At 56.8% G+C, this 25,983-nt stretch overlaps 1 protein-coding gene across 2 annotated transcripts; it reads left to right on the top strand.

Moving 5' to 3' along the window:
* Nucleotides 1-1,239: 1,239 nt before the first annotated feature.
* ZNF787 (zinc finger protein 787) lies at nt 1,240-25,750 on the top strand. Of its 2 annotated transcripts, none has more exons than XM_072760247.1 (3): nt 1,240-1,619; nt 14,857-14,945; nt 24,459-25,750. In XM_072760247.1, the coding sequence occupies exons 2-3, from the start codon at nt 14,867-14,869 to the stop codon at nt 25,535-25,537; spliced, it is 1,158 nt and encodes a 385-aa protein (XP_072616348.1). In that variant the 5' UTR covers nt 1,240-1,619; nt 14,857-14,866; the 3' UTR covers nt 25,538-25,750. The 2 variants fall into 2 exon arrangements, with proteins under 2 accessions (XP_072616348.1, XP_072616341.1); XM_072760240.1 differs by lacking the exon at nt 1,240-1,619 and adding an exon at nt 8,602-8,706.
* Nucleotides 25,751-25,983: the final 233 nt, after the last annotated feature.

The following is a 25,983-nucleotide window of genomic DNA, read 5'->3' as shown; positions in this document are numbered from 1 at the left end:
TCATGATGGATGCAGACTGAGATGTGAGTGTATACAACAGTCAGAGCAGAAGTAATAACACTAATAAGTCGTCCTAATTACTAGCATTTTTATTGAGACCTTCCTAGAAGTCAGGTCCTGAATGAATCAAATTTACACAGATTATCTTACTAAATTGAAGGTTGAGAGGTGTCATTCAACAAGTGAATTGTACATCCCATCATCCTGACTCCCAAGCTCGGTGACTATTTTTTTTTTAATGCATCGTTTATATTTATTATTGGTGACCGTTTCAATGAGGACGATAATAAAACGGTGATGAATAATCAGGGTAAGTTATCTGCTACTTACCTGAGAGCCAGTCACCTGCACAGGGGCAATGACTGGAGGGACTTAACCTTTCAGGTCACTATGGTGTAAGTAACAATTATATCTACTTTCTATGAGAACACTGAAATAAAAGCTAACATTCCGTGAGTGCTTCCCAGGTGCCTGCCTCACAGGAGGGAAGCAGGTGAATCCCCAGCTGCTAGGATCAGTGGTCTGGGATGGGGGCAGTGGCCAAATACAAGAATCGGGAGGGAGCCACCGCTTGGAGTCCAGGCTCTGCGTTCTGGGCGTGTGACTTTCGGCAAGGGCTGAGCTTTCTGTACCTTGTTATCTGCAAACCGGGAATGGGTTATTAATTGGACCTCGAGCATGCAAAGCCCTCGCAAGTGCACAAAATGCTACTACCTGCTGAAAAAGGAGAGCACTGAGGCCGAGAGTCAGTGCCCGAGGTGCACTCGCTCTGTTCGGGGCCCGGGGACAGGGAGCCTTCCCAGCTCCAGGGCTGGCTTTGACCCTCTCCGACCTAGAGGGAAGGGACCCAGGGCAGGAGGTGGCTGGCCGTTCGGCAGGGCAGGTGGCAGGTACAGCAGGCTAGGGCACTTGTGGGGCTTGCCTCGGGGGCGGCAGGATCCCCGTCCTCAAAGTTCACCCCGGGACCCGGCAGGGCTCCTCGGAGCTGTGCCCCGGAGTCGCCTCTGAGCGCGGAAGCCGCACCCACCACGGGCCCCGGCACCGAAGGGGTTATGGTGATAGAGACGACCGGAGGACCTGGGGTGGCACGAGCGGCCCTCGTCGCCACTCTCCCCCACACCTTTCCGCCTCAGGCTGGCGCGGAGCGTCGACCGCGCAGGCGCGAGCGCCGGGCGCCGGGCGCGGGGGGGGGGAACTTCTCGAGACACCCGGAAGTCTCCGCCTAACGGGCCGGGCCCGCGCCTCCTGTCCTGGAAGGGGGCGGGGCCCGAAGCCCCTCGGCGCGCGGCGCCATAGAGCGGGCACGGAGGACCTATGTCCTAGAGGCGTCCGGAAGTAGCTCCCAGGGGCGCCCGCTCCGCACCATAGAGCTGGGGGGGCGGTGGCTAGGGGGTCGCCGGGCTTGCCGTCCTAGAGCGGCGAGGACGGGGTGGAGGCCGGCCGGGGGGTTGTGAGAAGGGGAGGGGGAGCAGCGCGGGCGGAAGCGGCCAGGAAGGTCACTTCCGGCCTGGGCGCCCGTCCCCCTGACCCCAGGGTCTGAGTCGCCGCTGCCGCCGCTGCCACCATCCGCGAGGGAGGAAAGAGGAGGAGTGCGGCGCGGCGGCCCCGGGGCCGAGGAGGTGAGGGGAGGGCGCGGAGGCGGGGGGGCGTGAACACGGGGCCGGGGTGGGTGCGCGCCTCGGGGAGCCCGGCTGCGGGCGGGGGGCGGGCGGGGAGGCGGGCGGGCGAGCGCGACTGGGCGGGCGAGTGCGCGTGCGCGTGCTGGGGGGGCGTGAGTGGGCGCGCGGCCGGTGACGCGGGCGGGCGAGGGCGCGCCAGGCGGAGTGCGGGGAGCGCGCGTGCGCGGCGCCGCGGTGCGGCCGCGCCAGGGAGGGAGCGCGCGTGCGCAGCGCTGGGGCTCGGGCCAGGGGCTCGGGGGTGGGGCCGCCGCAGTCCTCTGGCAGGTCGTGGCCGGAAGTGGTGGCGATTCCCGGGGGAAGTTGAGGCCCCAGTGGGGGAAAGGGACAGGCGGGCAGGGCTGGCTTGGCCGGAAACGGCGGCCTGGGGGGCGCGTCTGGTTCCCTGGCCTGCTCCCCCTAACCTAGGCGCTCCTTCTCCTTTCCAGAGGAGCCCGGTTCCGCTGCCGTCCCGGGCAGGCTGCGTGCGGCCTTTCATCCGGCCGCCGAGGACTGGCTTTGGGTCGGCGGGAGGCTCATTCATTCGCCGCGGCGCGGGCTGCGGGCAGGAAGCGCGTGCGCCGGGCGGGGGGAGGGGAGAAGGGAGGAGTGACTCGGCCAAGGTCGGACACCGCTTGGCCCGAAGCCGCGGGGCGGGGGGGGGGGGGACGGGACGGCTTCGGCGACCGGGCCCCAAGGCCACCTGAGGCCAATCCCATTCCTGGCCGCCAGGGGAGACCCCCCAGTTCGTGTAGATGGGGTCAGGCAGGCTCCGGATGGTGGCATCGCAGGCTCTCCCGGTGCCCCGCCCGTGAGCAGGGTCCCGGAGCAGGCGCGCAGAGATGCGGACCTGGACACTAGAGCCTCCTCCTCCCTCCCCCAGAGCCCTTGTGCAGAGGTCAGGAAAGTGTGGGAGCCCAAGAAAGACATTCCTACACAGCCCAGTCCAGAGGGCTTCAGACGGGGGTCCAGTTGGGAAGGAGCTGGCCTCCTCCCTGGGGAAGCACAGTTGCTGTTGATCCGGGCTTATCTCCTCTCTGAGAGTGTAAGCCTCTTTGGCTGAGTACAGCTGACATTCACCTATCTGCCTTTGCTGCACCCTACTCTGGTCTTCCTGCTTCTGCCTCAGCCCCCAGAGCGTTCAGATCAGATTCCTATTTCGTTGTTTCTTGTCTTAGTTTTTTTCCCCTTGGAGGCCTTCCAGATCTAACTCCCACCCCAACCCCAGCTGAGCTAAGGAGCCACAGAACTCTAAGGGCTATTCTCCATGCTGCCCCATGAGCAGCACTGTGGTGTGTTAGTGTGGAGTGCCTGGGGTCAGACAGAATCGAATTCAGATCCAAGCTCCATACCTGGTACTTTGTGATCTTACAGCACAAATGAGCATGATATCTCAGTTTTTGCCTGGGTAAAATAGAACAATAATGATAGTTTTGACTTGGTAGGGAAGCTCTTAATGCTTTGCTTTTAAAGCCAGACCATGTCTCAGAGAGGTGAGCAAAGGTATATGGGAAGGGCTCTGTAGCCAAGCATTCCTAGGCCAGGCCTTGCCTCCTGTCTCTTCCAGCATGGTGACCTTGGACTTGTCACTTCCCCTTTTCCTCCTCAGTCTCCTAAGGTAGAGAGCACAGCCAGCATTCCCTACCATGTGCTGGGCCCACAGGCACAGTTCCCTGCCATGGGGTGTGAGAGGAGGGTCCCTTGACACATGTTTCTTGAGGCTCCTCTGGCCCAGACTCAGAGCTGGGCAACACTGGGTGGCAGTTCTTATCCTGCAGCAGCTTGGAGGGCTGTTGGGAAGATACACACAGAAGCATCAGGCAGAGGGCTGGGGGGATTTCCAGAACAGCCTCCGGGGACTATAGGAGCCCGGAAGCATGTCCCTGGGTGTGTGTGTGTGTGTGTGTGTGTGTGTGTGTGTGTCCTGAGTCTTAAAGGACAGGGAAGGATTGGCTAAGAGGACCCTGGGCCTAGGTGGGGGAGGATGAGGGTGACTCGCAGTTCTGGCCCGTGGCCTCCAGCAATGGTCTGGGCTGGTCTGAGGTCCTTAGGAGTCACTGCTGGGCACACAGTTCTCAGGGCACCTGTGGTCAGACACGTCTCAGCCCCCAGACCTCGCTCAGTTGTTCTCTGTGCTGCCCAAAGCCTTGCATGACTCCGAGAATCAGCTGTGGCTCTGGCCTCTTGGTGGTGACAGACTAGATTTTTTTTAAGACTACTTCTTCTTGGGCAGCCCCGGTGGCGCAGCGGTTTAGCGCTGCCTGCAGCCCGGGGTGTGATCCTGGAGACCCAGGATCGAGTCCCACGTCGGGCTCCCTGCTAAATAAAAAATCTTTAAAAAAAACAAAAAAGACTTTTTTTTTTTTTTAAATTCATTCATGAGAGACACAGAGAGAGCAGAGACACAGGCAGAGGGAAAAGCAGCCTCCCTGCGGGGAGCATGATGTGGGACTCTATCTTGACTCCAGGATCATGCCCTGGGCCAAAGGCAGGCACCCAACTGCTGAGCCACCTAGGCGTTCTGACAGACTATAAATTTGATGGCATTTGCTTCCTGAGCACTTGGTCCTGTGCCTGGTTTTCACTGTCCTGAGCTCTCAGAGGTCCTGGGATGGGGGTGGTTACCCCCAGTTCAGGGGCATGGCATTGAGCCCCAGAACCCATAGCTATACAGAGGACATGGGCCTGCATGTGATTTCAGAGCTTGGCCCTTTGCCGTAATGCCACAGTCTCTGTTGACTTCATTCTTTTGGTCAAGGCCAGGGGTGGGGAGGAGATGGAAATTATCATGAAGGCCTCTTTGGTGTCTGTCATTGGGTTGGGGACTTGGAGCCCCCCCCTGCCTTGGGGTGCATTGTCACGAAGGGTCATTGGTTTGGGGTGCTCTAAGACCCAGCCTTTCATTTCAGGTGTGACTCGTGCTAATAGCGTCAGTAGCTTTGTTGTAGTGCAGAGAGCTCTGGCCTCATAATCACAGAGCAGCCAGCCAAGCAGGGCCTGGGTGGGTGGATCAGGGCCCTGTGCTGCTCCACCCAGCCCCTGGGGCTGCAGGACTGGTCTGTAATGATGGCAGTTAGGGTGCCAGTGCCAGCATCCTAAGAGAGGAGGAAAGAAACAACCTTGGAGACTGGCCGACCTGGCTGGAGGCTCTGCTCATCTACCGGGTGGCTTTGTGATATTGTGTCAGCCACCGAACTTGTCAGAGCCCCAGCTTTGACAGTCCTCATCAGGGGTCACCAGGCCTGTTCTGGGTGCCTGGCTTCTGCTGGACACGTGCGCTGGCCCTTTGATCGTGACGCCAGACCCGTGAGGGTGAAGAGACACCAAGGCCAGAGCACCTTGTGCAAGGTCACATGGCTGCTGGGTGGTGGGGCTGAGTTGGGCTCTGGCAGCCTGCCCACAGAGCTTGTCCTCTATTCTCTGGCGGTGGTTGTGGGGGTGTGGATTATGAAGCTATGGCACCCTATGCGTGGGGCTGAGATGTAGCCTGTGCTTGATGAATGGGATCTGTTACTAATTTGAAAAGAGGACAGTGAGCTGAGGGAAGGGAGAAGTCGAGAACGCTTCCTAGGGGAAGTGCTACTTTCACTGGGCCCTGGCAGCAAGTCTACAGGGAGAATGGGCAAGGTGGAAGGATGGGAACACACCTACCATCCTACCATTGAATGAGGGTCTGGCCCGTTGATCTGATTGAGGGGTGACAGACATAAGATGGCTTGTAGGAGTTCTTTCATCTGTTTTTTTTTTTTTTTTTTTGGCCTGGAGGATATTTTTGCTTGTTGAAGCAATTTTCCGTTACTTGCAAGACTTAAGAATTGGGAGTTTTTACAGACATCTTTGAAGATCTGGACACTAGGTGTTTCTGGATGGTGGCAGGTGGTCTTCCCGCTGTCCACCATGCCTGTAGCCATAACAGTATAGGGAGGTTCCAGGAATTCTAGAAACTGGCTTCTCTTGGAGATGGCAGGGAGTGGGGTCTAGGGTCTCTGGAGTTTGCCACCTCCTGGGTTCTGGAGGAGGGCAGTGCCCCTGAGGCTAGGGTGAGGGTGGCTGAGGCATGCCTGGCCAGGTGGGAGGCAGACAGAAGAGTGAAAGGAAGTAGGCTTACTGTGAGGCAGCCTAGTCAAGGAAAAGAGGAAGAAAAGTGGGGTTGGGGGCACAGGGGAGCAGGATCATAAGGGACTGCTTTGCTCAGCTTTTTCAGTGCACTGGAAAATCTGAATGAGGCGTAGGTTGCGTTCTGGGGAGGTATGACCCACCCACCTGACTCCCAGTAAGATGGAAAAGATCTGAACACACTATCATTATGGAAGACATGGGATAAGTTGACAAAGGGCTCCCCTTCCCCCCTGAGAAAGGGCTTAAGCTTCCGATGGCGTTGCAGACTGGCCCTCAGTGTCGAAAGCACAGGTGAGAGCTGGCAGGACCAGCTGTGGGTGCGGGACATGGTCTGGGTGGGGAGCAGAGCAGGGAACGGATGGGTGTTCAGGCCTGGAGCAAGGGATGAAGCCATCCACAGAAAGGGAAGTGGGTAGAAGCTGCTGAGGAGGGGGCGGGTGTCTGCCCGCAACCCCAGTGGGCCAAAGAAGGGTCTGAGGTCTAAGTGGCCCCTGTCCAGTCAAGCCTGCAGGCACCAGGCTGCTTCCCTTTAGTGAGCCGTGGGTGCTGGGTGGCAATATGTGCTGGGAAGGAAGGAAGCTGGGCCATTGAGGTGATAGGTGAGTGTGATAGGTGAGTGGACCCTTGACAGGTGAGAAAGTGCTACTAGGCAGGATAGGCCGCAGGTTGGAAGTGGGCAGTGGGATTGAGGGCCTGGACAAGTTATAGGAGTGGGTGTGGATTTGGGGTTCAGCAGGGTGGTGGTGTGAGTCCCCTAGCCTACAGCACCCCCTTCAGAGTGTATGTGGAGCTGTGGTTGATGTGCTCAAAGAATATTGGCAGCACCCCCAGAATGAGACTGCACCCACTGTCCTTCCCTGCCCCTAGCCCCTGGGAGTCACTCATCTATATTTTGTTTCTGTGGCTTTGCCGTTCTGAATATTTCATGCAGAGTCATGTTTGATGCGGTCTCTGTCTCTGTCTGATTTCATGCAGTGTGATGTTCTCCGGGCTTGTCCACCATGTGGCATGAGTCAATGTTTCATCCCCTGTGTGACAGAGTAACGTTCTGTCTGATGATCGGGCCAGTGTATATGTCTGTCCATCTGATAGGCATTTGGGTTGTCTCCAGTTTCTGGCTATGGTGATTTACGCCTCTGAACGTGTGTACAGATATCTGCGTGGGCATGTATTCATTTGTCTTGGATATACAGCCACAAGTGGAGTTGTTGGGTCCCACGATGATTCTGTACTTGACCTTCTGGGGAGCTGCCATCTCTCTTGCACAGTGGCCACCCCACTTCACATCCCCATCAGCAGTACATGGGTGTTTCACTTTCTCCACATCCTTGCCAGTGCTGTTTCGTATTTTCTGTTATATGCGTCCTGATACCCTGGATCTCATTGTGGTTTTGACGTACGTTCCCCTGATGGCAGATGAGGTTAAGAAACTTGGTACATGCTTATCAGCTTTTCTTTAGAGAAATGTCTGTTCTGATCCTTTGCCCATCTTTAGTTGGGCTGTTTAAATTGAGTGACTTGAGATGAGTTGGTCTGTGATGTGGAGAACAGACTTTACAGAGGTTGTTGGGAGAGGGTGGGCACAGGAAGGCAGAGTAAGGGTGGGCAGGGAGGGGAGTGTGTGCTGGACTCTACTCCTGCCAGCATTAAAGACCCCTGCGTGATCAAGAGCTTGGTGGGGGGAGTTGGAGCCTGGGTGGGAGGTAAGGGCAGGAGGTGGAAGGCACAGGCTCAGCTCTGAGGGAGGAGGACAGGACAGGACAGGATGGGATGGTGAGGTTAGGCAGAGCAGAGACAGTGTGGAGGGGTGTCCTAGAGTGAAGGGCCTAGGGCAGGGGCTCAGGAGAGGCCTTTGTTCTGCAGGAGTTGTTGGAGCATCTGGCTGCTGGTGCGGGGGAGGGGAGGCGGTGAGATTGGCAGCAGAAGAAAGAGGGGCTAATTGGTGGGCTGGCATCCAGAGGAGGTGGGCGGGATCTAATAACAACAATAATAACAATAATTTGTCTCCAGCTTAATAGCAGCCGGGCCCTGTCAGCCCCTCTGCTAATTGGATCGCTCAAGGGCCTGGCTGGGGTGGGCTGAGGGAGGCCTGCCCTTCATCTCGGGGTCTGGAGGTCAGAGCTGGGTGAGGTGGGGGGGGAGGGAATAGAGGAGCCAGGAGGGAAGATGGGGGGAGGTAGGGCCTCTGAACGGGTAGGATGGAAAGTCAGGCTTGGTCCAGAGCAAGTACGGGGCCTCCTGGTTGTGGGAGATGGTTGGGGGCCTGTCTGAGGCCACACCACTCCACAGAGGTGCATGCTTCCTCTCTGCACGCACCTCTGTGGAGTGGGGCCTGCAGTGCTTCCCCCACAACTCAGAGATCCTGGGTGCAAGGCCCAGAGGCCCACAGGGCTAGCCTGGAGGCCTCAGCAGCTTCTTGAGTGGTGAATGAGTAATGGGACAGGAAGGGACCTGGGAAACATTTTGGGAACACTCTTCCCAACTCTTCACCAGGACCCTGGTTAACCCCTGACCAGAGTGCTCTCCTGACCGTCCCCTGGCCCTGGGCCCTGGTACTTGCTGGGCTTTGTGGGGAGCCACGGCCAAGCCAGAGCCTGGCTTCCAAACCAGGGTAGCTCTGCTGTGGGCAGGTCTCACCAAGATGGTTGGTTTAAATCTCCCTGGGAGGTGCTGTAACCTGGTAGTGTGCCCTATGCCACCTGGCCCCTGCCTGGTAGCTCTGGTGGGAGACCCTGCTGACCCATTGAGGGTCAAAACAGGAAAGGATGCATCTCTGCCTTTCCAAGGCCTCTGTAAAGTGCCACCCTGTTTGGAGTCACATGCAGACTCTGGCCAGGGCCCTCTGTGACCTTGTGCTCTGGACCCAGTGCCTCTTACGCCTCATTTGTGACCCGTAGGGCCTTCGTTTTTTCGGACTCTGCAAAATGAAGAGGTGAGCACCTTGTGCAAAAAGAAAGAAAAAACCCCTTTTCTTCTTTTGGGGTCTCTTGTGATCTGTTAGGGTGATTTTGCTTAGTGTTTCATGTTGTGGTTTGTTGGTGCGGGGCTGCCCCCAGGGTTGCCATGGAGCCACTTGCCCTCTCTGCCCAGGTACTGGGAGCCAGATGCTGGGGGAGGAAGGACTGTGCATGGCTGGGCACCAGGCCCCGCTGCCTGCCCCCTTGTCCTGTCACACTTTGTGTGCAGAACACAGATGGAAGGTCACTTTACTGGGAATTTCAGGAGGTGACTGCAGGGCACCGACCCCCAGGCTCAGGGCTGCCTCCTGACTGGCATCCCTGCTGTGGCCCCCACCACCCCCATGCATGCCCCCTTCCTGCCCATTGGAGGCTCAGCACCTCCAGGTTTTCCTGTCTGCTTGGCCTGGGACATTTCCCCTGCATCTTGGCAGCCCTTCCCGCTTTATGTCAGGGTCAGCAAATGTTTTCTGTAACAGGCCAGGAGGCAAGTATTTTGGGCCTTAGGGGCCTGGGGGCAAAACGGAGGATCTAGTGTAGCTACTTAGTTATCTTTTAAAGTGTGACCGTTTAAACACACAGGTGAAACCGATTCTGAGCAGAGGTGGCTTACACAGCTCCAGCTGGTTCCCAGAGGGGAGGGCAGGTTTTCCTGTGCTCTCTTCGGGTTTCCGGCTGGGACTGTCTAAAACAGATTAACAGGAGGGAAGCACACAGATTGTATTTTCACAAACATGGGAGCCTGAGCAAGAGAGACATTCACGAAGTACTTCTGACCCTTCTGACCTGGAGTGTGAAGTGGCTGCAGCCCGGGGGCTCTACAGGAGATGGTCTGTTCATGCAGGCGACTTTCTCCAGGTCCAGGGAGGGCCCTGTACTGTGTGGCTCTCATGTGCTCTCAGGAAGAAAGGCGACCTGAGAGAGACCAGGCACTGCTCTGCAGCCATGGGCCCTCTCACTTGCCTCTGTAGGGGCTGTTGTTAGCTGCCCGCTGGGTAGGCTGGGTACGCGGGAATCTCATTGGCTGCAGACGTTCAAGGAGTGCCCCTGCACCCCGCCTCCTGGCCATGGGTGTTTTGAGGAGAAGACAGGGACAAGGGGGTGGTGGTGACGGAGTGAAGGCCAAGGCCCTTCTGCAGGAAACTGGTCTGAGCTGGAGACTTGGGTCTGGGAAGTCCCTGCTTTTGGTGACTTCCATGTCCGAGGGGGAAGCACAGCACACCCACTTGGCAAACAAGTTTCCGCACACAGAGGAAGGCAGGGGAGCCAGCTTTCCCAGTACACCTCTTTAGCCCCGCTGTCCCACAGCGCTGTTAGCACTGTCTCCTTTTTTTTTTCTTTTAAAAGTTTTTTGTATTTGAGAGAATGTGTGCACGAGAGGGGGAGGGGCAGATGGAGAAGCAGGCTCCCTGCTGAGCACGGAGCCCCACATGGGGCTCCATCCCAGGACCCAGAGCTGAAGCCAGATGCTTCACCGACTGAGCCGTCCAGGCACTTCTTGTTTTCCTTGAGGATGTAATTGGCTCTATTAAATGGGGGAAGGGGGGAACGCACCTCATTTTCAGTGTTGGTAGCCTTGTAATCAGAGGGCCCCCATGCAATTTTTAAAAGTCTGTTTACTTTTTTTTAAGTCAGTTTTTTTATTTACTTTTATTTTTTTTAAAGCATTCTACTTTTATTATTTTTTTAATATTTTATTTATTTATTCATGAGAGACACACACACAGAGAGAGAGGCAGAGACACAGGCAGAGGGAGAAGCAGGCTCCATGCAGGGATCCTGATGTGGGACTTGATCTGGGAACTCCAGGATCACACCCTGGGCCGAAGGCAGGCACTAAGCCGCTGAGCCACCCAGGGATCCCCGTCTGTTTACTTTTTAATTGAGATGTAACTTACATGTCGTGAGGTCCACTCCCTTAACGTGTTCAATTTAGTGGTTTTTAACACATCAACAACGTTGTGCAACTATCACCACCATCTGATCCCATGATACTCATTGTTCCAAAAGAACCTCCGCACCCATTTGCAGTCCCTCACCATCCCCTCTTCCAGCCCCTGGCAGCCACCGTCTCTGTCCTGGATGTTTCTGGACGTTTCACAGAGATGGAATCTGCTCTCTGCGGCCCTTTGTGACTGCCTTCTCCCTCTGGTGTTTGCACTGTGAGCAGCTCTGCTGGAAACATTCAAGATTGAGCCTGTTTGTGGACACTTGTTCTTGGGTACATGTCTTTTGGCTGTGTACCTGGGAGTGGATTCCCGGGTCACAAGGTAGGTCTGTTTATCATGTGAGAAGCCACGGCTGCTCGGCTCGTTCCACATGCCTGTCAGCTGTGCACTGGGGGTTCTGTGCCTCACGGTTACTGTGTGTGACCCGAGGGCCAAATGATGGTGTCCCTGCCTTGCCCCCTCAACACAGTGATTTTCCCATCGCAGTGCACAGTCCTTATGGCGATCCAAAAAAGAATCAACGTGTAGTCTTTTTTCCCTTATTACAGGAGTAATTACTTATTCTGAAAAATTAATAAGTTGAGAAAATGAGGATAAACGAGAAGAAAAGTTAAAAGCATTCTTCCTGCTATCAGCAGGGGGCGTTATGACCCCTGTTTCTGAAGCTGTGGCTTCTGTGGGATTTTCTTAGGCTTTCTACCACGTGGTGCTGATGGCTTCTTTCCATTTTTTTCCCTGCTCTAAATCTGGCTGTGATGAACTTCTTTTTTTCCCATAAGAAATATTTTCTGAGGTTTGGGTTTCCCCTCAGATGAGCTTCTGGAGAAGGGGGTGGCCTGGTCAGGGCCCTGAGCACCTGTTTGCGGCTCCACAACCGTGTGGCCAGATTGTGCCTGAGTAGCCCGGGCTGTCAGGTTCTGTGTGGACTGTGTGTGGCACCACCTTGTGGCTTGGGGCTCTTCGGGCTTCCTGGGGGTCCGAAAGTGTGGGCAGGCAGGGGGCACAGAGTTGCGTTGTATTTATCTCTTGAGCCGCTGTTCTGTTCAGACCCTTCATGCAGGCATCACATGCCCATCATAGGCCCTGTGGGTGCCGAGCGCTGATGTGGGTGCTGTGTACCTAGTGGTCCCAGGGTCAGGCTGATTGGGGGCTGGGAGGCCTCTGAGGGGGTGATGCCTCAGGCAGACAGGGATGAAGACTGTTCTGCCCTCCTAGCTTCTGGGCATTGCTGCGGCTGCCTGGCATTGCTGCTGCTATCCGATGTGCCTTGCTGTTGGTGCTGGGCCCCTCTAGGATGTGGCCTCACCCATGTCTGTGAGCCCATGTCCTCTATAAAACATGTGTTGTGTTGGGGCCCACCTCAAAGAGGTCACCGCATTTCAGACAACTCCTCAATGCTAGGTCTGGCCTTAGAAGCCCTGCAAGAGAGCCCTCCCACTCCTGCATCTCTAGCCTCTCCTCAGGGCCTTTGCACTTGCTGTCCCTGCTGCCTGCATCCTTCCCTCTCCACACTTTTCATGAGGGCCGCTCTTGGTTCCTGTGGCTCCTCCTCCTGGGAGATCTCTGGCTCCCCCCTCACCCCCCATACGAATCTTCACAGAATTCATTGTCTGAAATCACCTTTTTCATTCAGGTGCTCATTCATCACTGGCAGGGCTCTCCTATGTGGCTGGAGCTGTGGCCATTCACTGTAACATCCGCCCGTGTCAGAGCAATGTCTGCCCCTTGGGGAGACCCACGCCTGTGGGGTACCAGTGACGGGGGCAGGTGGGGAGGAAAGGAGTGTGCCATTGAGCACACACCAGCACCTGTGCAGCTGCTGACATTCCTGCCTTATCTTCTCGTTAGTCCAAGTGAGGATCCAGTGAGATAAGGGCCGTGTGTAGAGGGGGAGCTTGTGATGTGGTGGGTGCTTCCATTTCATAGTGGGTGCTGTGATGATGTCTGTGAGTGAGAACCTGCACAGGGCACCCTCTGCATGCTTTCCTCACTGACCTGGCCTGACCCCGTGGTAGCTCCCTGCTGAGGTTGGTGGCAGGGTGGGTGGTGAGGAGACCTGGCCTTGGCTGTAGCCTCCAGCCAGGGGGCCCTTGCTGCCTTCCCCCTCCAGCCCTGCTTTCCTCCTGTCCACTCAGCAGTGCCTCTGAGATGGCTGCTTTCCATCTCCTGTTCAGTGTACCCCATCTTGGCCTCCTGGCCCCCTAGACAGGCTGGTCTTTGTCTTTGGTTGTGTCCTTGTTGGGTGTCAGGATGGCAGAGCGTTTGGGAGTGAGGACTCTGCAGTGACACCGTTGGCATCCTATCCCTGCTTCTTGATGACTTCATGTCCTCTGCTGTGACATGGGGGCCGTTCAGAGCATGTTAGTGCAGGGTAATGCAGGGCCAGGCTGGTGGGCAGAAGACGGAAGGTGATTGGAGCCTGAGTGACAATATCGCCCACTCAGAGGGCTGTGCCAGAATCGAAGGCTACGGTAATGGCGTCTAAACCACGTAGAGCAGGGTCTAGACCCAGGAAATGTTGGCTGAAGGAACTGCTTACTATATCTGCAAGTGTTTGTTAACTGGACAGGTGGGTTCCTGGAGTTCCTCACAGAGGTTAGTAGAGGTTATGGAGGGGCGGCCTCATGCTTCCCAGCAGTGGAATGGGTTCCATTTGGTCCCTGGATGGTGGTGACCCCCTCTCAGTGGGGGATTCAAGAGAAGTGGGCTTGGCATGTTGTGCCAGGGGGCAGTTGGCTATGATTCACAGGTGCTATGGTGAGGTCCACATATGCAGTGAGGGGGGAGGGACTCTGGAGATTTGCTTAGAGCTGTAAGCACTCAACTCAAGGGACCAGGTTGATAAGTGTGAGGCCTAGAAATAGGGCAGGGGGACCAGGTCGCACCACCTCCTGTCAGAAGTCTGCACCACCTCCTGTCAGAAATCTGGCCCACCTGCAGGCTTCCTGTCAGGGAGTGATGTCCCACCAAGGGACAGGTTCCCCCAGTGTTGGGTGCTGGTGCAGCACAGGACTGACGAGCCCGCCTGGGCCCAGGGCCTGCCCGGTTCTCCCTCCCCTGCCAGCCGACTCCAAACATGGGGCAGAGTGGATGGAGGCCAGTCAGGAGGTGGAGGATTTCTCCCCAGCATGACCTGTTGCATGGGGTGAGCGTGGGGTAGGCATGGGGTGAGCGTGGGCTGTGCAGCAGCTCCTCTCTGGGCAAGGTGAAAACATGTCCCCACAGTACATGCCCTCAGATGCGCATTGTGGCTTTACTCCTTGGCCCCAGTCCAGACGCCTGTCAGTGTCGGCTGGTGGGCTGGCATACAAGGTGGTCGATCTTTCTGTATGGTGGAGTGTTGTTCAGCCACGAGAAGGAAGGAAGCTTGGACACATGCTAAGGTGTGGACGAGCCTTGAAAACGTTACGCTGAGGGAGAGAAGACGCAGACACGGCCCCCAGGAATGTAGTGTGCCAGTAACGAGACCTCCAGAATGGGCAGACCCGTAGAGACAGTGAGAGGGCCAGGATTGCAGAGAGCAGAATGGATGGCCCTCCATCCCCAAATGCCAGGGTTGTCTGGCCACCCCTTTTGTACAGGTACTCTGGAGGGTCGGCGATCAGCGCCTTTGTCCCCCAGGATCCTGATTCAGGGAATTAATTGTTCAGTTCATGCATGCTTGAGGAGACCTGAAAGCATGAACCCCATAGGTGACCTGTGTGCCTCTCTGTCTGCTGCATCATTCCTTGGGGGTGGGCTTCCAGGGCACTGGCAGGAGGACCTGGGTCGGTTTCCTTGCTCCAGGGCTGGAGCTGCTGCTGTGCTTTGTTGTTCGATCTCATGGCACATCGGACAAACCAGGTGCCAGGCGGTAGCTGTGGAAGATGAGGCAGGCACGTGGAGTTTCTCCCCAGGCTCTAGCTAGGATCCATACCTGGGTGGCTGCTCCCCAGTGCTTTCTCCTTGCCCAGACTGTGCATGACCTTGGGCTGGTCCCCCATCCAGGGGGAAGGTGAGGGCCATTTCACCTTTGTCCCTCAGGTACCTGCCATGACCGTCTGCCTACCAGGGCCAAGCTGGGAGCTCGGAGCTTGGGTGCCGATGGTTGCCAACGTGGGACCTGCCTTCCTGGGGCCCTCCGTTGAGTCTGGCGTCCTGTAAACTCTATATTTCCATTTCCTCCCGTTCTAACAGGGACCCAGACATGGAGCTGCGGGAGGAGGCCTGGTCTCCGGGGCCGCTGGACTCTGAGGACCAGCAGATGGCCAGTCACGAGAACCCAGGTGAGGTGGCCTTGGGCGGCGGGGCTTAGCTGATCCCATAGCCCTGGACCCCAGCTTGCTTCTCCTCCCTGTCCCATGGCTCAGGGTTGATGTGTCCTTCCTCCAGAGGGTTGTGGGTGCCCTTGGGGGCTGCTTCTGTCTGTCTCTCTGTTCCCCCAACTCCTGGCCCAGGCTCTCGCTCCCCAGCGTCCTGGGCCCCCTGCCCTATTTCTAGGCAGTCCGCCTTCTCAAGCAAGAAGCCATAGAGTGGGGTGGGCATCCCAGGGCTGGGGAGACAGCACGATAGGACGGTGTGGCATGTGCCAGTTTTTTTTTTTTTTAAATATTTTATTTATTTATTCATGAGAGATACAGAGAGAGAGAGGCAGAGGGAGAAGCAGGCTCCATGCAGGGAGCCCAACGTGGGACTCGATCCCTGGTCTCCAGGATCACGCCCTGGGCTGAAGGCAGCGCTAAACCGCTGGGCCACTGGGGCTGCCCATGCATGTGCCAGTTTTGTGGGGAAAGCCTGCATCTGGGTTTTCAAGGGAAATCTTTCACATTTTAAGTATTGATGCTCTGTTTTGTTGAATAAAGCATTCCTTGGGTTGAATAAAGCATTTCTTGGGCTAAATAAAATTCACCTTTATCCCATGGGGCTGGGGTTTGCTTGCCGAGACTCTACTTTCCCATATGGCACTCGAGAAATAAAGCATGGACTTGGCTTTCATGCTGCTCTTGGTGTGTTTTTGTGCCAGGCATTATGCCAGTATGGAATCAGCACATTTTTTTTTTTTTATTGTAAGGGGCCAGAAGGGAGATACATGGTTTGCAGACCATGTGCCCTTACAGCAGGAAGGCAGCCAGACAGGATGGAAGTGAATGGGTGCGACCATGTGCCAGCAAAACTTGACGTACAGAACAGTTGCTGGGTTCAGCCCCAGGGCCAGCATGCCATAGTCCTCCTTGAGAAGGGCCATGAGACCTGCATGGTGGTGGGGGTAGTTTATGAAGCCTTGGTTACAGAGGAGGGAACTGAGAACTGAGGGCTTTGTGCAGGGGGACCATGACCGTCCTTCCCTGCTGCTCCTGCTACCCCCTCCTTCTGACGCATGTTCTTGGCCTCCCAGGCCTTTTAGAATTAACTTAAAATCCTGTGTCATTGTGGGAATGTCAGACCTCGGTAATGTCATGATTCTGCCCTCAGCTTTGGGGTTAGAGACACCTCACCAGTCCTCCTTCTCACTCATGCCTTCTTCTCCTCCCAGAGAGTTTAAAGAACATCTCAGATTTGTGTCATTGTACTCCTAGGTCCTCCACACGAAACAACAGCTACAAAATGCTTATTACTTCACCCAACAAAACACCCAGGTTACCTTAACAACCCCTGTTTTCTTCAAAACATACATCTGCCATGGAGTAAGTCAGGTTTAATCTTACGAGTCCTCTGCTAACTTGTTCTCTTTAGAAAACCTGTAAAATGTATGGGTGAGTGCTCATGGCCTCTTTGTCCAGCCCACTGTCCTGACCTGTTTTTCCCCATGGGAATCTGCTGGAAATTCCTGCTCCAGCCACCACTGCTGCAGAGCCACCACATGGTGATACCCCTTCACTTGGTTCACAGGCCATGTGCCTGGAACTTCTAAGCTGCCGTGTGTCCCGTTGTTCTGGGCCTGCCACTGTAGGTCCTGCCTGCCTGTGGGGTGACTGTGCTGGACTCCTGCCCTGGGACCCTGGGCTGATGCCCTGGTAGCTCTGGCCTGCAGGGCAAGGGTTGATGTCTGTGCTGACCCCCTGAGAGTGGGGCAGAGTGGGGAGGCAGGCAGGATGGGCTTATCCACCTGTCCCAGGGTCTGAAGATGGCAGACAGAAGGTGCTTTTGGAGCCCTGACTCGCATCCACATGGCACAGGCGACCATGGAGGCTCCCTAGGGTCTCCCCCAACCCCCTTCTGACTTCTGGCGTGTTGAGCACCCACTCACAAAATACATTCTGGATGTGGCCACAGAGCCTTCCCGGCCCCAGCAGTCACAACCACCACCACTGCCTGGCACCTGGATTGCCACTGACCTCCACATGGTTCCTGCATCCCTCCTTGTCCACAGCCACCAGCTTCTTGAGATGGATGTGAGGTCCTGGCTTGCCCAGAGTGGTCCCACATCCTGCACCACATACATTGCCTGGAGTTAGCTGGCCCGCCGTCTGCAGCGCGGATGCAACCTATGCCCTCTGGGAGCTTGCCTCATGCCCTTGCCCCAGAGCCTTCTTCCCATAGCTGCTCCCGCCTTGCATTCAGCTCTGTTCAGGTGCCCCTGGGTCACCGCTTCTGCTGGTGGGGGAGCTAGATTGGGGGCTAGGGACTGTATGCCTGAGGTCCCTGCCTCCATGAGGCCCGTAGGCTGCTAGTTGTCATGGAGAGGAATCCATTAGAGGCCGCCTTGCCAGAGGGCCTGTCTGATTGGGGGCAGGGCTGGCTTCACCAAGGAAGGGCCTGCCCACTGAGGGCAGCTGGCTGTGGAGCAGGGTCTCCGAGGTGGTTCCGAGGCTGGTTAGTGCAGCCATTTCTCTGTGAGCCACCAACCTTCTGGCTCTTGGTGGCCTTCTATGTGCTGTCCTGGCCATCCCTGCACTCCTGAGGTGGTATATCCGCTCTGGCCCTTGAGTCCTCCCAGGCACCTGCCAGGGATTGCAGGTCAGGGAAGGGGGTGGGGCTGAGGCCAAACTGGCTCCTCTGGTGTTTCTGCCTGGTAGCTGTGTTTGGGTCCTGCTGGCCTGGTTGGGGGCGTATGATGTAGGAGGTGGCTTCAGGCTCACCATGCCTGCTGTGTCCCAGCTCAGTCCTGTGCTTGGGATTTTCTGGCGAGGGAGAGGGCACTGACTGTGGGCAGCCCCCGGCAATGTCACCCCAGGGACAGAGGGTTCCTTTGGGGCTCGGGTATGTTGGAAAGCTTTCTGGGGCCTGCTATGGGGGCAGTAGTCCCAAGCCCCGTGGCACTCTGTTTCCCTGAGGCAGCGAACTCCTAGAAGCTCTGGTGGCTGTGGGCCCGAGGCTCCTTCCTTCCCTGAGTCCCATGGACTGCACAGGTTGGGTGGTGGGCCCTGGTATAGGATGTTGTCTAACGGACACTCCAGCCCTCTCTGTCCCCTGAGCGTTAGCCTCCCTACCACCCCACGATGAAGACATACCCTGCGACATATGGCAGAGGGTGACCTGTCTTCTGACTGCTGTCAGGGCCTGCATTGTCACTAATATGCCCCCTGCCCCGCATGTGTTATGGGGGACTGAGGTCAAAGTCTCAGACCCGTTGTCCCTGCTGGCAGCACCTGCTCTGTGGTTGCTCCTGCTGCCTGTTGGTTTGGCAACTGCCCTGCCTGCTCTGTGGCAAACTGACCCTGCCAGGCTGTGACCCAGTGGGAAGCACGCGGCTGCGGAGGGCAGGTGGCTCTACACACCTGGGACTAAAGAGACCCAGAGGGTCACGTTTCCTTTCCAGTGCCTTTGTGAAACCTCAGGAACTTTCTCATTTTCCCCCTGTGCTTGGATGTTTTGGGGAATGGTGTGCAAACCAAGCTGGTGCTGCTGGCGGCAGTGGCGGGTGCTTTAGAAGCACTTCCTGGCTGCCCCATGTTCCTCTCCAGCCACTGGGCTGTCCTGTGCGGCTGGGTTGCCGGTCAGAGCGCTGGAGTGGAGAGGCCAGGTCACCCATATGGGCCGAGGTGGCTGTGGGAGGACAGCCAGGCTCTGTGCACTGTGCCCAGGCAAGGGTGGTCCTTCCCACCCTGCTGTGTGTGGCTCCTGATGGCCCCAGCCTGGCTGGCCAGATGGAGCGGTCAGAGGCCTGGGGTCAGGCGGTGGCGAGGTGGGAGAGCTATCTAGGCCTGTGTTGGGGCTTTAGCTACAGGGTACTCTGAAAGGGAAGCAATCCAAAAAATTAATACATAAATAAAAATGACATCATGATGCTCAGGAGGTAGCTCTCCCCACAAGAAATAGTCAGCTGGGGTCCTGGAAGTCACTCCCTGGAGGACAGGGTTCTGACCTCCCTCTGCCAGGCTCTGGCTCTCAAGTCATTATGGAGAATTCATCCAGAATGATGGCAGCCCTTAAACCTCCCTAGATCCCTATGTAAAAACCCAGATCCCTAGGGCCACACGGATGACCATACACTGTAGGTGTGATGGTGCCCCTGTGACCCCAAGATACAGTCGGATGGGGACAAACCAATGGCCACAGGCCTCTGTGGTGTTGGCATTGTGCTGGAGGGAAGGAAGCAAGAAGAGACCCAAATAGCCCTCGGGTTCACTTGAGGTTCCCACTGAGGCCACCGTCTGAGATTGGAGGTGTTCTGTCCAGACTGGGAGCAGGGAGCTTAGGGCCACAGGAAGATCTGGGGCTGGAGTGGGCTCTGGTGCCAACCAGGTCAAGCGTTCTGCCAGGACAGGACACACTCCCAGCAAAACCTTCCAGGAGGGAACTCCAAACTGAATGGGACCCCTGTCCTTGACCACAGGGAGGAAGGAAGGAGCAGGTACAGATAAAAACAGAGTGGCTGCAGAGCCAGGATTCTTGGGAGAGTGTCATGGACTCTCAGCTATGATGTGAGAATGTCAAGGAGGGAGCTCTGCAAACCTTGTGCCCCGGGAACTGCGGATCACTTGCCCACGAAACCAAGCAACAGGAACAAGCTAGCTCGACACCGTGTTCCCCCACCCTGAAAGCTATGAGAATAAAAGAGAAAATGGGCAGATAACAGCTCCCCCCAACAGGGAGGCCAGGTCAGAAAGATAACAACCCACTGAGGGAGCACAGAAGCAGCACAGCAAGGAGCTAGGGTGTGTGGGGCTCAGCAGAAATTGGAGCAAAGTCACTCTCCAGTGAAAGCTGAAGGCAAAAATTCCAGAGGGAATAAAAAGAACTCATTCCCTAAGGAAAGTTGGAGGTATCAAGGAGGGATGTTTAAAATCAAAAAGAAATGAAAGAAAGGTTAAAACAGAGTTAAATTTTTTTTTCAAGTTTTTTTTTTTCATGTAGACCGGGAAGCCCTTGCAAGAAATCCAGAGCAAAGGAGGAGGACAAACAGTAAACACTCCACGCCAAGAAGACCTTCCTGAAATGTAAAAATTAGGTCTTGAAAGAGCAAATCACCAATGAAAATATCTCAGATGAACAAGCCATGTTTTGTCCGGGTCACTGGACAGTGAGGAAGGAAGCCGATCTTTGGGGCAAGTAGGCAGACATGGAGTCAGCCATGCTTAATGCCAGGAGAGGGGGTGGTCGGGGCACATTAATCATTCCCAGGGGTCTGTTAGTGGGTGAGCAGAATGGGGCCTTGTGGGGCCATGGGAGATTCCATAGGTTAGACTGCACGCAGCCCGTGGGGGTCCTGCTATGAATGGACTAGTGCATGCAAAGCGTGCACAAAGCCATGCTTTGTGTTTCCAGAAATTGTAACTGGCAGTCATGGTGTTAGGGTGCTTATCTCAAACCTGTAACGGGAATCCGCAGATGAATAATTACAGGGTATTCAAATTCTCTTCCTTTCCTAGAGGGGAGATGGCAGACGTCACATACAAAGGACTCAAGAAAAAACCTGTAGGCCTGGATTTGTCTGGGAGGTGTCAGAGTGAACTTGGAGCAATTTTATTAATAATAATAATAAAAAAAAACCAGTGACCATTTCCAGATTTTGGTCTTGAAGTACTTTTTACCAGAAGAAACCAGGGCCTCCTGGAAGGGGTGATTGCACGTCTGGGCAGCCCATGTAGGTGCACCTGGAGCATCCTGAGGCTGGATAGTGGGGAAGCCTCCAGGAGCACCAGCGTCCTGCCCCAGGGACGCCGAGGGCGGAGGGGGGGCCTGAAATGGCAGTGATGGGACCCCTGCAGCTCCAGTAGCCATAATGACAGCGGTGGACCGAGACTCACCAAATATGTTTAAATCCAGGAGTTCAGAGCGATGTTAAGAAAGGGGACAGTATTTGGACTATGACAGAGGACAAGTTCATTATTTTGAAAACTGGACCCATGAGGGGAAGTGAGCGTGTATTCCGCCATGGCCACATGTGTTTGCTGTGGTGATGGGGAGTGTTTGGGGACCCTTCCAGCTGCCAGGGCCATGGGCAGCTCCGTCCTGCGCCCCTTGGAATCAGCCAGCGTAAGCACCATGGGAAGAGGCACGATGGCCACCATGTGTGTCCCATCGATGGAGCAAGAGCCTGATGTTGCCTTGAGGCCCAGCTACACACTGGCTGCTGGTGCGGGCACAGAGGCATCCCCCAAACCACGGGCAGAGGCCAGGTGGACTGGCAAGGCACAGGGGAATCTGGATGAAAAGAGACTTTCAGACACCCTAAATGAAAAAGTAACGGACCAAGTAGCATCTGGGGGGGTGCCTGTGGGCACCAGAGCCCAGGGAAGGGGCGTGCAGGGTGGGGGGCGGGGTGGATGGGAGGAGGGGCTTCCTGGTGGGTGGTCAGGTTCTGGGTCTCTACCTGGGTGGTTTCTATTTACCACGGCTAGCTTTGCATTCCACCTGGGGCTTTCTGAACCGTCATGTATTTTGCAACAGAAGGGCTAACATGGAATTAAACCACATTCCAGTTCAGCTTCAGAAGTTCAGCTCGAGGGGCTCTGTGGTGGGAACCCTGGAGCTGGGCCCACCCTGAGTGAGAGGACAGTGAGAGTGCGGTGGGGAGCCCCTCCTGCCCAGCATGAGAGTGCCAGGGGACCCCCTCCCTCCTCCTTGAAGGGCAGTTACTCTTGTTTCTTTTGAGTCAAGGCTTTGTGCTCCTGGTCACTGGGCTCCTCTCTGCAGCAGTTCTTGAACCCTTTGAGTGCTAACACCGTGAGGCAGAAAGGTCCCTAGCCTTGTCTCCCCTGTGAGGAAGGGGCCGGCCACAGGGAAGCTGCTGACTGCCTGCCTGCCTGAGCAGGAGGCCAGCTCTTCTCCATCACCACCAAGCCCAGAGCCAACCAGTGCTTGGAAGCAGAGACCTGGAGCCCCGAAAGTCTATGGGGGGCCAGGAAACCACCTCCACTTAGCAGTTTGTGTAGCACCTGCTTAAAAAGTAGCAGTACACATGGTGGACTAGACACAGGCCTGGTGGAATAGCATGAGGTGTCCCCAGCCCCGCTGCCCCCTCTATCCCCAGGCCGTTCCCGTTGCCTGTCTGGATCCCTCTCCCTGATTCTAGACCAGGCGCCCAGGCCTCTGGCTCCAACTGATGCAGCCATTTGCTGCTGTGGGGGTCGGGTTGGGGGGAGGGGAGGATGTGCCCTGAATGGGTTCCCTGGGTCTCTGGAGCTTTGGTGGTACCAATTCACATGACAACTGTGTAAATGTTCTTCCTGGCTGACAAGTGGTAGTGAACACAGTCTGTTAATTTTCTTGACAACTTTGAAAACAAAACTATTTTCTTTTTAAAATTATTTATTCATGAGAGACACACACACACATAGAGAGAGAGAGAGAGAGGAGGAGGAGGCAGAGACACAGGCAGAGGGAGAAGCAGGCTTCATGCAAGGAGCCTGATGTGGGACTGGATCCCAGGACTCCAGGATCATGCCCTGGGCCAAAGGCAGGCACTAAACCACTGAGCCACCCAGGGATCCTCAACAAAACTATTTTCATGAAAGGAGTGTGAGCACTGGTGGTGAGTGGGGTGATGAGGCTTATTTCCCTACCCTGCCACCCAGGGCATATCACTTTCCAGGTCTGTTTTATTTTTCTCTTTGCTTTCTTGGTTTATGCTGACCCCAGATGGGCTCCAAGCCAGTTCCCCCGAAGCCCTGCACCTGCCTGATTTCCTCCCCGTGTAGTTTTGCTCCAGGTGATTCCATATCCAGTACAGGCCACTCTTCAGTAGTCTTCCCTCCGAGTGGTGGTTCTTTTTTTTTTTTTTTTTAAACATTTTTAAAATTTTTATTTATTTATGATTAAGAGAGAGAGAGAGGCAGAGACACAGGCAGAGGGAGAAGCAGGCTCCATGCACCGGGAGCCCGACGTGGGACTCGATTCTGGGTCTCCAGGATCGCGCCCTGGGCCAAAGGCAGGCGCCAAACCGCTGTGCCACCCAGGGATCCCCGAGTGGTGGTTCTTATGAGTCCTGGTCCCCGGCCCTAGAGCTGACTGGATGGTCTGGGGAGCCAAGCAAGAGCGTTTCCAAGTTCCCTGAAGATTCTGATGCTGATGGTTGGGCCTCTTGGAGGAGTGTTCCGTTAGTGTAAGGTGCTGTGGGGTGGCTCGGGGTGGCTGGTTTGAGACCCATACTGCTGTGTAGATCATGGCTTTGCCTCTCCCAGGTTGTGATTCATCTTCTGGTGCTTGGGGTTCTGTGCTGTAAAGACCCGAGTTCCAAAGCACCACTCTGACAGGATGTAAATGCATTGAGACTTAAGTGCTCAGTGCCAACCTTGGTGCACATCCTAACACCTCTGCGTATTTGTGTTTCGTGGGTCAGTGTGAGTGTTTTGGGCCTGGCTTCTGCATGTGTTGAAGGGAAGCTGCTGGGCCGTCGGGCAACATGCAGCAGTTCCCAGCTGAGGCCCAGGCCCCGCCAGATTGGGGGAGCCAGGTGCACACAGGTTAGTCTGAGCTGAGTAGGCTGGGGGGCAGTGCGTCACTCATTTACCCTGGGAGATGACTTAGGGCCAGGTGTGGTGCAGATGCCGGACAGGCTTTGAGGGCAGCCAGCATGTGGCGGAATCCTCATCTCATAGCTGGTGAGACTGGGCCACATGATCCTCTGTTATCTGCACTGGGCAGACAGGGACCAGGGACAGGTTTGAGGATGTCTGTAACAGAGGCTCCACAATGTGGGGGTCGTACTCCCAGTTATTGGGGCAGGTGGGATCCAGTGCCAGCCTGTGATCCCATTAACGAGTCCCATTCCTCCTTCCTCTCCTCCTCTCCACCTGCACTAAGATAGCCTTCCTGGAGCCCAGGTGTGATGCCATCACTCCTGGGCTTGTCTTTGCTCCTGGGCCAGGGTGTGAGCGCCTGTCACCACCAGTGGAGTTCTCCCTGGACCCTCCCTGCCCCACCCTGGTGCCTTGGGCTCCTAGTGTCATTTCCTAAGCTGCTTGCATCTGTGTTGTGTTCATTTATGTTGATGCTGTTTATTTCCCAGACATTTTTGGAGTCCCTGCTATGTCCCAGGCATTGTAACAGGTGTGGGGGGCAGCATCTGGGTAGGAAAAAGTCTTGAGGGGTGGGTAATGACCACATGAATGTTCAGTAAAATGCCAGGGAGTGAGCGATGCTTTGAGGAAAACGGGGCAGGTGAAGAGATGGAGAGACAGGTGCATCTGCAGACTGCCTGTCTGTGTAAGGGCTTCATGCTGACCCGACCTAGCTGCCCTCCTAGGTGGGTGCCACAGGGGACCCTGAGGGGGCAGGGCTGTGTGAGATGCCCAAGGCTTTGTGCACACACCCTGTGGAAGGTGACAAGTGGCAGGGCTGGCTCAAAGCTCCTGGCCCTGTGTGCAGCCAGGGCTTCTCTGACTCTCCTCCTCTCCTGCCCTTTTGCCTTCTAGTGGACATCCTCATCATGGATGATGACGACGTCCCCAGCTGGCCCCCGACCAAGCTGTCCCCGCCCCAGTCGGCGCCCCCGGCTGGCCCCCCGCCCCGGCCGAGGCCACCGGCACCGTACATCTGCAACGAGTGTGGCAAGAGCTTCAGTCACTGGTCCAAGCTGACGCGGCACCAACGCACGCACACGGGCGAGCGGCCCAACGCGTGCGCCGACTGCGGCAAGACCTTCTCACAGAGCTCGCACCTGGTGCAGCACCGGCGCATCCACACGGGCGAGAAGCCCTACGCCTGCTCCGAATGCGGCAAGCGTTTCAGCTGGAGCTCCAACCTCATGCAGCACCAGCGCATCCACACGGGTGAGAAGCCGTACGCCTGCCCCGACTGCGGCCGCAGCTTCACGCAGAGCAAGAGTCTGGCCAAGCACCGGCGGTCGCATAGCGGCCTCAAGCCCTTCGTGTGCCCGCGCTGTGGCCGCGGCTTCAGCCAACCCAAGAGCCTGGCGCGCCACCTGCGGCTGCACCCTGAGCTGTCGGGCCCTGGTGTGGCGGCCAAGGTGCTGGCGGCCAGCGTGCGCCGGGCCAAGGCGCCCGAGGAGGCGGCGGCGGCGGACGGCGATATTGCCATCCCGGTGGGCGATGGCGAGGGCATCATTGTGGTGGGCGCACCAGGTGAGGGGGCTGCGGCAGCTGCAGCCATGGCGGGCACGGGGGCCAAGGCTCCGGGGCCCCGCTCGCGGCGTGCCCCGGCCCCCAAGCCGTACGTGTGCGTGGAGTGCGGGAAGGGCTTCGGGCATGGGGCGGGGCTCTTGGCCCACCAGCGCGCGCAGCACGGGGACGGGCTTGGGGCGGCGGGGGGCGAGGAGCCCGCACATATCTGTGTGGAATGTGGCGAGGGCTTCGTGCAGGGCGCGGCGCTGCGGAGACACAAGAAGGTGCACGCCGTGGGCGCGCCATCGGTCTGCAGCCACTGCGGACAGAGCTACTACCGGGCGGGGGCGGGCGGGGAGGACGACAAGGACGATGATGATGAGGCAGCTGGTGGGCGCTGCAGCGAGTGCCGTGGTGGAGAGGGCCGGTAGGGGCGGAGGCCCGGGGGGGGGGGGCGGGCAGGGCCCCTCGGGCTTGGCGGGGAGGATGGCGCAGGACCCTGACACCGGAGAGACTTGGACCAGAGAGACCCGGACCAGAGAGACCCAGAGAGGGACGGACAGGGGCACGACGGCCGGTGGCGGCCTCATCATCTCCCCTGCGCCGCCACATGGTTCCCATGGTCCGCGCGGTGCAGAGGCGGCGGCCCGCTGGGGCCCTCCTGCGCCCTGCCCCCTGTCCTTGACCTGGCCTGCCCCCCTGGTTCTTGGAGAGCCTCGGGGAGCCAGAGAGAGGACGGAGCCCACGACTGAGAGACCGGCCTCCGGCCCCCTTTTCTCTTGCCGCCCACCCTGGGTGCTTGGGAGGAATGAGCAGCCTGGCTCTTCTGTAGGAGGGCTGCATGGAGGGAGGGGGAGACAGCCCTTTCTCCTTTAGA

This window comes from Vulpes vulpes, chromosome 1, assembly GCF_048418805.1.
Source record: "Vulpes vulpes isolate BD-2025 chromosome 1, VulVul3, whole genome shotgun sequence".
In the NCBI taxonomy this organism is placed as follows: domain Eukaryota; kingdom Metazoa; phylum Chordata; class Mammalia; order Carnivora; family Canidae; genus Vulpes; species Vulpes vulpes.
Note: the sequence above shows the minus strand (reverse complement) of the source record. Positions and strands in the feature narration are given on the sequence as shown.